Genomic DNA, 14,871 nt, shown 5'->3' with positions numbered 1-14,871 from the left:
GTGTTCATGTCACTAAAATTCTAGTTTTGCATAAAATTATGTTTCCTAATGGGAAAAAAAGAGCTACTCGCATAGAAATCTTCACTATATTACGAAGTATGTAACACCTTATATTGAGTAAGCAACTAGAAAATCAAAAAGAGAGCAATAACACTTGTCCCCTCCCCCAAGTTTGAAATCTTTAGATTCTTAAAACACAAAAAAATGACTACATTTTTTCTTTTTCAGTCAGAGCCCGAATCACTTAATGCCGGCTTTACATGTATATATAAGTAAATTTTATTTGTAACGCTAGAATGAGTGAATGACATCCCGATATATGTGTAGCCTTTAATTTATTAAGAATTGTTTTTGTTTTTTTTCCTATCTTGTGGTTACAATTAGTTTTGTTTCTAAATTTGTGTTAAAAAAATAAAATTAAGAAAGCACGTTCAAACAAATAAGTGGTACAGAAGTCCATTAAATGTCCCTGCAAATTTTTGCTGCATAGTGTTGCCGAACATTTATCCAAATCGGAACCAATGAAATAGTTGAAAAAAACAAAAACAATTTTAATCTCTTCACATAATGGTTTTATTACCGGATCTTCTTCATTTGTTGACACTTCCAGTTTCATTCAGTAGTTTTACTGAGACAAATTTCTGATTCATTGATTTTTCGTCTTCGAATGTTAGAAAGCATATATGACCTACTATTATGCTATCCGCGGCCCACAGATTGAGGACCTTTGCCCTAGTTCATCCGCTTGCTTTTATGGCAGTACTATCCTACGTAATTCTGACCTCTTTTTGTGGTTTCTACCTCCCCTAACAATTACTAAACTGAATTATGAGTCACCCTGCATGTAAGTGTGTAAATAAGCTTGATCTTTTGAATTATAATTGATTGATATGATTTCAGGAATAAATAATAGACTTTAAATATTAATTATCTGCTACACAAACCAAAGATTTCTTTATTTTTTCCGGGAAAATGTGTTATAAACCAAGAGACTCGCCGATCTAATCAATCGACAATTTGATTAGATTTTATTGTAATTTGAAATCATTAAAAAAAGTATAGTTCCAAGTTATTCTCAGGATTATATTATCCACGTGTTTTACAACCACTATAATAAAAAGTCTGCAAATCTGAAATATGGAGTAGCATCTAATCTAGAGAGAATTTCTGATATTCAGATATCTTGTTTGAGTATGCCCATCTAAGTTAATTGTGGTAATCGAGGGCCCAGTGTATTTATTAAATATGCGTACCTATTTTTTCCTATTGCTGTATTTATTTAAATATTTCTGCAAGTGTCTTATTTTCTTAGCTCTAGAAAATATAAAACTTTTATTCCAAATTTTTGGCATGTTTTAACAACTTGTAGATTCATTAGCAATTACTGTGTAATTTTCTTTTCTCTTTTTTTTCAAATCATCAACCTGATGACAGGAGAAACTCACATTTTATTTTTGTGTGATGCATTTTCTTCCATAAATTCTTGAAATGAAAGGTTTTTGCCTTCTGCATTATTTGTTATTGTACTGTGTAGAAATCAACTTTTTGTTAATTATTTTTTAATAACACATTCAATAAAAATATTTGAATGGCATTATAACTGTTCTAAAAATAATATCAATAAAGCGTAAGTTTTAATACTTTTATTTACAAAATATTATAATATAACTGTTCTGAAAATAATATCAATAAAGCGTAAGTTTTAATACTTTTATTTACAAAATATTATTTTCATATATAACTATACAATATAATTTTTTTTATCTATAATAACATTATAAAAACACTGAAGCTTTGTAACAAATACTATATATTATTTTGATTTCTACTATCTTGAGATGAAGTTTTCACATGATCTGCATTTAACAGTAATGATAAAATGCTTTAGCATGCATGCTCAAAAGGCAAAATTATTTTATATTCAACTTAAATAACAAAATGCAATGAAACACTAAATATGTGAATTCAATCATAAAAAGTATCCAGTTTTAAAGACACATTATTTGAAGCCAACTGCATCAGAATTTACCTTCACTTCTTAGATAAATAAAAATAATTCTCAATTTGATGCTTTTATTTGCATTTTAAGCAAGCACACTTTTAATTGGAATAATTCTAGGTAGACAAAGATAATAAAGTATTTAAAGTTTTTAAAAAAAGGCTTCCCAAAAATCACATTTGTAAGCAAATGCACTTAACAAACATTTTTTGGCAAACGAAACTTGAGCATGTACAAATTTCTATTAAAGCAATTAATGAATACTTTTATAATTCCTTATTTTAAATTCAAGTTTATGCAAAGGTTTCTTTATATATAATTATGATAAGAATTGAAATCTATTCGTGTTGTAATTACTACAACTATAATGAGCAGAATAAAGGCCGAAACATTTTCAAGTTTAAAAGATTTTTATTAACAAATAGGGGTGAATTAATTAAACAATGGCTGCAATTTCAAATTCATCCTAGATAATTTTTAAAAGCTATAAATTTATTTCAATAATTGCAGACAAGTAAAATATTTAAATATGGATAATTTTATTTTCGCTGATGACCAATATACCAGAATTTATGAAAATTAAATATTTAAATGTTAGAAACAGTGAAGATTTTTAAATTTTTTTCTTCTAAACTGACTTTTAAAAAAGCACTTAAATACACAAACACGATGTGGGAGAATATCTGATAAAATGTACATGTCTTAAACAATGAATCATATTGGAAATAACAAATAGCTGCCATAATATCAGAAGTGCGTTGTTCTACATATCCTAATATAATTTATATGAACGTCAATGCTTTGTTAGTATTAATTAGAAAACTTATCTTTCAATTATACATGTATACATGCTTTTCTTCGTTAATAAGTTTGTTTCAACATTCGTAACTGACGCACTCAAACATAATTACAAAAGCTAGAATACAAAAACATCGTATTTAGTTCATTTGTAGATTTGAATCAACTTCAAAACAAATATACATCCACAACAGTTTTAAAAAAATATATCCTATTTAAAATAAGTTTTTCTAAAGTCATTTAGCTTCTAATAAAAAGTGAAAGTAGTGTTATTGCCTTAAAAAGTTATATTCAGATGATCGAACACTTCAATTGTCATATAAATTTATTTCTAATAATATATTTATTCTGCAAAATATATTTATATATTGCCACATGTGGGAGTCAAAATAAAATTGGGCATTTATTATTTATTATACCATGATGATGGCCGCCTTCATTCACAAATAAATGCGACAATGTACCTATGAAATTTAATGTGGTAAAATTTGATTTTATGATCAAAACCAGTCATTTTTTATATTACAACTTTCAAATAATTAATCATTAAATCTTTTACGGGACAAATTCCATGATGCCAGTTTGTTGAAGAGGTCAAAAAAAGGTTTAGAACTAAAAGCTGGTTTAAGTAAAGTTAATAGTGATTGAATAATCAAAATTGTGTTAAATACGGCTAATTTGTATGTTGTTCTTATCATCTGTCCGACGTTGTTAAGTTCATCACAAATAAAATGTAGCGTAAGAAAATTTCAATATTAAATCAAACCTTTCAAATGAATTCTATACAAGTTCTAACACAGCCATAAAATTAATTTATGATAGTGAAAACAAGATTGTTGGGTTAACTTGGAGCAAAAGTATCATGTGCCTGTTATTTGGGAAGACCATTGATATGCTATGTCTTTTTATATTCTCATATACGAAGTGTAGAGAAAGTATTATAATCATCAACAAATTCGAACTCGAGATTTTGTCGAATCTCCATGTTTCAGAATTCCTCGAGTTCGAAAAATATATTTTTGGCATTGTGTCTTTCTATGAAAGCAATAATTCATCACGTTTTGAATTAGAGAGATGACATTTGGTACACAGACGACTTACGAAAAAAACTGTAGATTTCTATTAAATTTTGAACGAAATTCATTCAGAGGAAGCCTATCACCATGGCGGTTTCAGTACAAGTGAACTCGATAACTACTAAATACAAAGAAATAGATAGATAAAATTTGGTACACATATTTAACATCTAAAATGTAAATTCAAATCAAACTTTTAACCAAATCTATATATCTATGTCTTTCGCAAGCATGTAATCGCAATAACTCATAAACGCACAGACTTAAATCTATAAAATTCAGTATGTAATCTTATGACCACGACTGTCATTTCTTGCCAAATTTTAGTTCCAATCGGTCGGGAAAAAGCTGTCCACAATATATATTATCGCAATAGCTTCAAACCAAATATCTACATTTCGTAACTATAGTTCATTAATGCCAAATAAGACAATCACGGCCTTACCCGAGGTCCATAATTTTATGCGACTAGTTTTGGATAAGATCTTTATTGGGAAGTTTGCGAGAAGATTTTGGGGAGATAACTCTAGTTGATTTTAAATATGGATAGCCCTTCTGTAATTTCTCAGCAGGTGATGGGGAGTACGGTTTGTGCTTACATATCTTTTCAAACTAAGAAGTTTTCAAGAACATCAAAAATGAATTAATAATTAATAACCACTACTCAAATACCACATCCAGGCATTTATTTCATACCAGAATCATGTCAATTTCGGGAATTTTCATTATTTATCTGCCAAAGCGATTATTCTAAAACGGGAATAATAATAAATCATCTGTGAATAATCACAACAATAATTCAGAAAATTTTTAAAGCCATAATAAATGGAATTAATAAAAGCAGCTTAAAAAAATAAACTTTTATTAGTGTACTAAAATTTAGGAATGTGTTCTGTTTTTAATTATTTTCTGTTATAATATTTAAAATTTATTATAAATATTAAGGAATCTCGTAAACACACTTCCCCCTCCCTCAAATCTCCATTCTCTACTAGTATGGAATTGAATGAAATGCACCGATTCACTGACAGCTGAGTTCTAAAAATACAAAAAGGTATTGTCGTTATGTCAACATAAGAATGCGAAATTTCAAACTTGCATAATCAGGAAATAAAAATATAAGTAATTATAAAATTCTATCTGCACTAGCTTGAAATACATGAAGTTAAATAAAAATGTATAAAAAAATTACCTTCAATGAGAAGACAAAATTTTTTAAAAAAATCTTCGTTTGAGAGGGATAGGTGGGGGAAAAAAAGAGACGTTGATGCGGCATAATTCAAAAAAACATATAGCGTTTAGTAAAATGAGCAAAGGTTTAAATTTCAAAGTAATAGTTTTGATCTCGCTTGTCGAAATCTAACTGCCGTTAAAATTCATGAATTCAGTCAGATAGATATTGCCAGCACCCATGTTAAACATTCTATGAGTACGGATGCATATTTCTAATACTTTTTACATAAATTTATTCATTTTATTGTTCAATTAATCATATTTTACTTCTCGGTGTTTATGTTTGACATAATTCATTATTTCATAAATTACTTTATTTTTTGTTCTTAACCTGGGAAAAATTATATTCGAGACATATTTTCAGCAACGCAAGCAGACGACTTTTTCTTCTGGCATACAAGTTAAATGTTAAACCTGAGTAGTGACAATAAAAGACACGACTTTGAAAGAGATTACGTAAACATTCTGGTTGAGCATTTCTCCAGTTTCAGATATGCAGTTAGATCTGAATGGGAGTGATTTTCCTTTAAAATCAAAACATTGCAGAAAAGTTTTTTGTATGAATAACGATTAGCTTAGTTTTATTAAACTAAATTAATCAATTGATTACAATTCAATTTACTTAATATAAATTTAAACAGCAACATTTAAACTGTTCATCTAAATTGCATTTATATCTAAATTGATTGTATCTAAACTGCAGATAGATAAAATCATGAATTCTCCAAAATGAAATTTAAACAAAGGCGAAAAAAATGTTCAGTTTTTTTTTTTTTTTTTTTTTTTTTTTTTTTTTTTTTTTACAACAGCAAACAAAAATTAAAAAAAAAACTGCTGTATGCCTATATACATTTATAAATTTATTTCTGATATATTTAATTTCAAAACACATGCAAGATAGTTTTTTTTTTTTTTTTTGTCTATATAGGAAAGATAAAGTTTTTTTTTTTTTTTATCACAATACTGAAACATAAAATCAGTTATGATGATCCATATCGAGCCAAAAAGCATCTTCTTGAAGAGATATTTATATTTGTGTAATAAAATTATTTTTCATTTATCAGAACCCATTTATAAGCATACCCCTTTTTTTTTTATTTAAATTTTTCTATTATTTCTTATTGGTACAACAGATGTCATTTCAAAAAGAAAATATTTCCCCAAATGAAAGAAAGTATATTTCACTTTAAATTTTCTAGGTTTAGAAGAAATAAAAATGAAATTAAAATTTTGACGAATGTCCATATGAAGAAGAATGAAAATGTTATTTCTATACAAAACTTCAGCATAGCTAAGTTATATATATGGATTAACTAATTAAACCTTCAACAACAAAATGAATCGAAACTGACAGTTGTACATTTATATGTCATTATCGAATTTATGTAGTGGTATCTTATTAATATTAAAAATCTTCATCTGCTCAATTTATATATAAATGGTATAATTTCTTAATTTTAAATAATACGGAGAACAAAGTACGATATTGAAACTTCATACACTATTCTCTTAGCTGGATATTCTAGACAGATGAGCATGCTAAAATGTTCATCAGATGCAATAATGCCTAAAATGTTTAGAAAATTTCTTAAAATTATGAATCAAGAAGTTATATTTTAACTGCAGGATTAAATAGCCTCATTTAAGAGATTTCTCACTGAAATATAATAAATTGAAATGGATGGCTGTAGAAAGTAATAGAGGAATCACAAACAGAGAGACATGGAAGAATGCTCGTATAAATGAACAACCAATTTAAATAAATATAAAATGCTTTGTTACGGTTTTGATACAGCCGCTTATGAAATTTGCGAAGAAAAGTCTTACAACATTGTTTACCATAATAACTAAAGAAAATAGCCGATGACAGTGAGCTAAAATATAGTTGCAATACGTAATTAAAATATCTGCATTTTATGAATAGCGCATATAGTTTAAGAGACTTATAGATATTGATTTCCGATGCGGTATTAAATTAATTTGGCTAATCATTAAACAGTAACATTTAATAGTAATAACGTTTGATCGTATGGGAGTCATTTCCATAAAATTTTCAATCAAAGGAATTCAACATCACTGCCTGCGAATTGTGACAATCCAATAATTAAATAAATAAACAAAAAAAAAATGCTGTTATTTCTCTGGAAGTATAATATGTTTCGTGTTTCAGAAAGCGAAAATATATTACAGGCAGGATTAAATGACAATATCTGTAAAGATTTATAACGACAATGCATTACAGAGCCGGGTTGAGGTTGGGAACGGTGTTATCACACAAGATGACTGCATTTGAAAAAGGAAAATTTTTTAGAATTTATTTTTATAATATAAACATTACAATGCTTATTTAAAAAATAAATTATTTTAATTGCATTTACATTCTACTATTTCGTTAATAGTTAAATCGGTTTTACTAATTACAGTCGTATCTGCAAAAAAGCTCTTTCTCAAGATAAAAAGTAATAAAAAATTGCTTGAGATCTAGCATTTGCTCAAAACGACTTAACCACCAAAGACATTTAATCTTCTAGATCCGAATTAGCAATAAAAAAAATCTTAAGTTACAACGATACTATCAACAAATTTACTATTTAAAAAATGAAACGAAAACTAAATATTGTAATCATATTCGAGTAATTCGCATATCAAATTTTATTTATAAATTTTTGAGCTAAATATTAGTTTTTTAATTATTAACGATTTTTGAGTGATCAAATATTTGCTTTATAAAATTAATTATTTATCATATTCCTGTAGTCTTTCTACATCAGTTTGTACCATGTAATAAATATAAAAATGTAAAAGTTATTTTGTGAAATGAAATTTTTTCAAGGCCCCACAAATCCACGATGCATCAAGTTCCGGTTTAGTTCGGGTCAGACCTGATAAGTCGTAATACAAATGATAACAGTTACTAAAATTTGAACAAATGAAACTGGGCTGAAAGTTGAGAAAAAAGACAGTATATCAACCAACTGCTCCAACTGTATTACACAAGGTTTTAAATTATAAAAGCACTCTCTTCCTCTAATAGCTGTATGACTTTAAGTTGATCATAAGTTGTATTTCGTTGTTGTATTACACTATAAAATGAAAACAAGACCTTTCCGTCGCTTTGAGCATATTACAGGTTCACTAAGTAAAAAAAGGCATTTAAACAAATAATTTGATGATTTCCATATTGCTATAATTGTTATGGCAAGCGGTCATTGTGAAATTATTATTTATGAACTTTCCTGGCACCAAGTTTTCTATATTTTTCTATGCTTTTGTTATATAATCAAAGCCTAATTACAGCAATCTCATTAAAATATGTGTGCATCAATTAACTAATACATAATATTGAATAAAACCACAAATAAAATGTTAGATATTACATATAATAAAGACAGTCTTGAAAAGAAAGTAGATTTTGCTTAAAAAATAGAATGAAATCTTTAGTATTTTATTTGCAATTTGTAATAAAATTCTTATGAAAAGTTAATAAAAATAACTTATTCACATTATATACAATTCATATTTACATTTCACAGTTCAATAGCATGAAAATATAAAATTTAACCCTTAAATGACCAAGAGTTTCAAAGTTGCATAGATTAAACTGCAATGAATAAAGATAATAACTAAATTTTTTGAAAAACCTATTGACATAAATAAAGAATTACAAATTCACATTATGACAAAAATAAACATTAAATAGATTTTTGAAATGTCATATAAAGCATGAATTTAATTCTTTTTTCTGTTAGGAAAAGGATATTTAATTGTAAAATACCAATACAATTTTCAAATATAATGAAGAAATTTAAATATAACAAATACAATTCAAAGAAATAAACATAAATTTAACAACACTCTGAAGATAAAACAATTCTTTTGACACTATTAACTTAAGTGAGTATGAAGATTTATGGCAGTATATAGTGCGTATTGAGAACATAGTATCCAAATAAATTATCGATATCCATGAAAACAAAAGAATACTATATATTATGAAATTTTAACACAGGCGATATCCATACATTGTAATAAGTTATTAAAAATGCTCAAATTTTGCAAATGAATTTTGAATCTTTGTCATATGGCAAATAAAGGATTGACTGAATTTGTTTTTGGTTAAACATGTCTAATTTAATAAACATTGAGAAAACTATGGAAATATGGAAAAGGCATATTTCAAATATTTCCTATGTTATAAAGGACTCAATGCTGATTTATTCATCTTATACTTTCTATTATGTACAAAGTTTTTACATCATTTTCTTTTGTTACATAAATAAATGAATTCGTTGCTTTAAATATATCGTTACAGTCTAAGATATCATCAACATTTAAGCATGGGATTTTTGGTTTGATAATTCAAAGAGTAACATGCTATCACATTTTCGCAAATATCAATCACTGGATATAAATGCATTCAATGTTATAAACACTAGTATAATATATTATTCATCATATATTTCCTTCATCTCTGAAATTTTATAAGTAGCTGAAGTTATTTTCATATAGTATTTGAAATGTTTAGTCTTAATATAAGTTTACCTGCAAGCATCAATGAACAAAAATCCACCACCAATTAATTTTATTCTATATTATAAGGGCAGATTTAATATAATTTTTAAATGTATAAACATTTGCTGCCCATACTGAAAATTAAAAATACATACAAATCAGAAATTAATAAAATATTCCGACTAGTTTTAACAAAACAAGTAATTAATAAATAATTAACAACAAAATATACACATTCGTCACAATTAACCACCTAATGGGATCACACAGATTCATTTTAATTAGTATATCTAAAGTACCTTCACGTTTTTTTCAATGGAATTTCTTTGTATCATGTAATGTGCAATAAACCTGTTACATATTTAGTCAACCTAACTACTTGAATTGAATTGCTTCACAATAAAAAAATGGTCATAAAAACAGCGCTATTGATAAAAATAATGAGCGATATTTCTCAAAAACTTTTTTAAAGGAAAAACTTTGAAATACTATTAAGAAAAATATTTCACGAAACACAAGTAAATAACAAAATGGTAACATAAGGTATTAAAATATACAAAAATAGGAATGAACATATCTGTGCAATTCAAGATGATTGAAAAGTATTTTACCTTCAATATTTTAATGTGTAACTTTTTTTCTATAAGTTCCATTTCAAAATATGAAAAACACAAAACAAGACAAGCTACAAACAACTCAGAAGATCAGCATACGGTGTGTGTGGTAAAGCAACACTCTGAATTGTATTGAAGTAGGCTTGTTTTTGCCCTTCATTTTGTAGCTGCAAAATTATAAATTAACAATTTTTTAGAAATCAATGCACAAGCTAAAATCAATAATCTTTGAGAAAAAGCAACACTAAAAAAAATTGATTTTATAGGTTCGTTAGAAAAATAAATAATAAAGACTTTTTGAACTAAAATGAATTAACAGAAGATAAAACAGTTATGGTTAAATAATAACAAAAACAGTTAAAGTTTAGAAAAGACAAGATTGGAACTATAAGTTCAACACATCAATATTTTAGTATGTACTTAAATTACCATCTACAAAACATTTTGCATCTAAGCAAGGCAATCAAATCGAAATTTCAAACCCAGGATTTTCTCAATCTACAATATGAACAGTTGACACAATTTTTATAAAAATTAGAAATTGTAGCATAGTTGTTTTAAATATTTTTAATCTTTCAATATTTTAGTCAGTACCATTAATTATTAAAAAATTAAAATTTCAAGTTACCTGATCTCTAAAATTTACACCGGCAATGCAAAACAACACTCGGTCTTGCTCCTCCATTATTCCCATTCTGTTTTGAATATGAGGAAATCTGTGTCAAATATTAAGGAAAATGTTTATATAATAATACGCAATTTTTAATATGATTGTAAATGTGTTGTAAATTAAAGGATACAGAGCCTGAAGCCAGTAATTTCTTGTTGCGCTAACAAAAAAGCAACTAAGACTCCAGATAGCCATAGAAAGAGGAGATCTTTGCATGAAGTTGGACAAAGATAATAAAACCCATTCATGTATCACTTCTTCTTGAGACTGCTTATGTAGGTATTGGAAAACCTAAAATAAAACAAATATATATATATATATATATATATATATATATATATATATATATATATATATATATATATATATATATATATATATATATATATATATATATATATATATTCATGCTCATAATGATATTTCGATGTTATTATACTCTTAACAGTTTACTGCTTTCGTATATAGCTTGATTCTTGAACATACTTTAACAGCACCCACAAAGATAAAAATTGTGTTTATTAATTTACTCCATCACTGAAGATGAAAAGAAAAAAAACTATTCTCCTTTCTTTCACTAAATTTTAGCATTTATAAGAATTTGCAGGTCTATTTATTCAATCAATCTTAAGGCATTTCAACAAATTAAATAACATGAATTACAATAGCATCAGATTTGAAATATGTCATTCTTTTCAGGTTGAAATATTTCATATTACTATAGTTCAAAATAATAAAATCCATAGGCAATATCCCACACACAATTTCCAAAGTGAGAGATAAATTTTGTTCGCACATTTATCAGTGAAAGGAGATATAAAACTTGAAGTGAATATATTACATAATGATAAGACAGTTACATCTCGAATACAAGCATTTAATAAAGCAACCACTTACTCATCATATTGACAACTTCAAACACAATAGTTAATGCACACAAATAAGATCTTGTGTTAACCACACAAATTTAAATGAAGCACTTTAAAAGTATAACAATTCCCAACGGCAATTTTAAGATTTCATTTTCAAATCTAAACTTGGATCGATTTAATACTTAAAGTACGTCACCCCATACTTTAAGCCATATAGAACACTCTTAGACATGCGCTTTTTGTCAATAAAGCTGCAAAGTTCTCAAGAGATAGAACATAGTTTTGTTGTTCACCAAAACACGCAGAAAGCAATATTTAATATCAATATGCTTGCTTCTCTCAAATGAGACACGATTTTTGACAATCAATATTGTCCTTTGATCAGAGGTGGTGATATAATTTTTCGCCGATGTAGAAGGGCTACTGTTTCCCTCCCCACCGAACAAGAAATTAAGACAAAGCTCTTCATCCTTTTAAAAGGAGATATAGACAGTTGCATATCAAATAATATGATAATTTAAATTACACTTTAAGTTAATATGCAATAAATAGTCCAAATAAGAAGTTTGGTCCCGTTTTTAACGATCGATTACCAGCTAGATAGATATCTGACTCAGTTGTCACGCATTCACTCTACAATTTGCATTACATTTGGAAGAATAATTTATGTTGCGTATGACCATAAAGTTGGTCTAACTGAATAATAATTCGTTCGTCGTTTTCTGAATCCCTGGTACCCTTCTAGGAAGTGTATTTACACAACGATATAGCGACCTCAAACTGTAAGATATTTACTCCGCCGAGGGGAAAATGGGAGGGATGTAACTACACAAATTATACGGGAATTGTCATTTTGATTTATTTTTTCAATCTTTAAGAACAGTAGATTAGATAACACTTCAAAATAATCGCTGACATTCATACGGCATTCGTGGAAGGTGGCTATCTGATCATGAATAGTTTTGCATTAGGGTCCAACTTCAGGTAAAATCAAACTCCTTTCCTGAGAAATATAACTTGGATAATCAAATGTCACTAAAATCGAGACGCAAGCATGATTCCATTTTTGAAACAAAATAATAATAATAATAATTCTTTGTGAGAGAAGTTCACGCTTACTGGCAATTTTCTATAAATAAATTGAGTGTCTGTTTCAGAAATTCATTTTTTGGCCTTACTTCGCCCAGCAGTACGCAAAATGGTGCCCGATGTATTCAATTAGTTTTAAACGGTCTTAAGTCTGCACCAAAGTATGAATTCTGGGCCTATGATTTCACAATACTGCTTCTGATTAGGGTAGCACGTATTCGTATCGCTCAAGAGTGTTAGTTTTTGCTGCTCAACTTCATCGGCTTGTAATCATCAATCATCTTGTTTTCTGTTAGAAGGATAACATTAACTTAAAACTTTCGATATTGGCGGGTAGCTACAAGCTAGAATCGGTGAGTGATCAGCAACTTTCATCTCTTTCCATTGGGGATTTGTTCAACCCTAGGGCCTTCATGGTAATAACACGTTCGCAAATGAAGAGACATGTCCACTCGATGTAAATCTTAAATAAACATATCAAATAATGAAATGGCAGTTACGTTGAGATTACACATATTTAAACAAGAAGAACTCGCAGCTCAACAGTGTGGCAATAAAAACAACAACTATTATACATTTATTGCATATTAAATAATACAAGACTAAAGAAGAAAAATGCGCTATCAGATGCAATATCATCAAAATATATATAATGAAACGTTAGGTATTTTATAACAAATAACTCCACTGGTATGCAGAGTTTTTTTAAATTAACAATTAAGAACGGAGATAAATCAAGCAATTTTCTCAACATGCAATTCTCAGAAAGGTAAGAAAATTCTTCTCTGAAAGCAAAAACTCTTATATAGTGACCAATTTTCCACTGAGATGTTTTAATCAAAATATAGAATTTTTAATGTTTTTATAATCTTGTAATTTTTATCATTAGTTTGAAATAAAACTTATTTCAAATGTTTTCATCTATCAATAAGTAGGTCACAACAAATGACCAATCATAAAGAATAATGAACAAATATTAAGTTAAAATTTTGTAAAGATTTAATAAAATGGAACAATTACTTGCACAGCATTTGATAAGAAATTTTAAAACATATTTCTTTGCTTTAGCAGTATAACACATAAGAGATAACAAAATACACATTTAAAATGGGAATATATTTTTAGTTTGAATAATCAATAATCATTAAAAATTATCTTGTTTAGTTGCATTTGAAATTCCCGCGTAACATGTTGTGCATGGTTTTAAAACTTAATACTACACTTTGGGTATAAACTCTTCCAAAGATGTGCCAAAGGGATACAAAATTTAATTTCTTTCTCATTCATATGCAATAAATTCTAACGTACATAAATTTACAATAAGAAATTCATTTACCTCGAAAATTACTTTAGCCATAAGTTGTGGATGTGGTTGTTGACTAGACAAAAATTCGGTTATGATTTTATTTAAAATTTCTTGAACAGGAAAAAATTCCATTAAGAAACCTGGAAGAATTTCGCAAACAATTTCAGCTTCAAACGGATAAGCTTTCTTAATCCTGAAAGAAGAGAAAAAATTTCTTCTTAAACACCGAATAACTAAGGACATTTTAAATATAACAGAATCATGCAGTATTTGCATACTATGAGTTTACACAGTATAAGTATATCAGAAGCAAAGAAAATTTATTTCATTACCCAGGAGAGATCTCATATTAGTTGAATATACTCCCTCAAAATTCAATAATGAGAAAGAGCCAGTAAAAGTACATTTACTGTATATTCCCTAACTATAAAGGGAGATGAAAACCATCAATGGTTTGTAAGTCGCAGTTCTTAAGAATCACTGATCGCCTTTTCATAATCAAATTCGTTTTATGCAAATTCGTCTTTCTTCTAAAGTGTAGTTCCGTTTCTTTTCTTTCTTTACTTTGGTTTGCACAATTTTCAGTTCTAAATTTGTAACAACTCTTGGAGGGATGATGGTACAGTGTCTGTCTCATCATTTAAAATTTTATTTATGAAGTTGTAATAGTCATTTTATCACAAAAGTGATTTAAAAAGATAT

At 27.6% G+C, this 14,871-nt stretch overlaps 1 protein-coding gene across 3 annotated transcripts in view; it reads right to left on the bottom strand.

The window, feature by feature from the left end:
• Positions 1-8,771: 8,771 nt before the first annotated feature.
• LOC129958136 (huntingtin-like) overlaps positions 8,772-14,871 on the bottom strand; it is a 131,236-nt gene continuing 125,136 nt past the window's right edge. For 2 of the 3 annotated variants that reach the window (XM_056070348.1, XM_056070350.1), the window contains exons 54-57: positions 14,200-14,362; positions 11,033-11,193; positions 10,861-10,948; positions 8,772-10,399 (exon numbers count right to left, since the gene is read on the bottom strand). In XM_056070348.1, the coding sequence (XP_055926323.1) occupies positions 10,304-10,399; positions 10,861-10,948; positions 11,033-11,193; positions 14,200-14,362 (508 nt within the window). In that variant the 3' untranslated portion in view covers positions 8,772-10,303. The remainder of the gene's footprint in view (positions 10,400-10,860; positions 10,949-11,032; positions 11,194-14,199; positions 14,363-14,871) is intronic. The other variant, XM_056070351.1, reaches the window with a different exon arrangement.

The sequence above is a fragment of the Argiope bruennichi genome, chromosome X1, assembly GCF_947563725.1.
Source record: "Argiope bruennichi chromosome X1, qqArgBrue1.1, whole genome shotgun sequence".
NCBI lineage: Eukaryota > Metazoa > Arthropoda > Arachnida > Araneae > Araneidae > Argiope > Argiope bruennichi.
The sequence above is the reverse complement of the archived record's forward strand: the minus strand, read 5'-3'. Positions and strand labels throughout refer to the sequence as shown.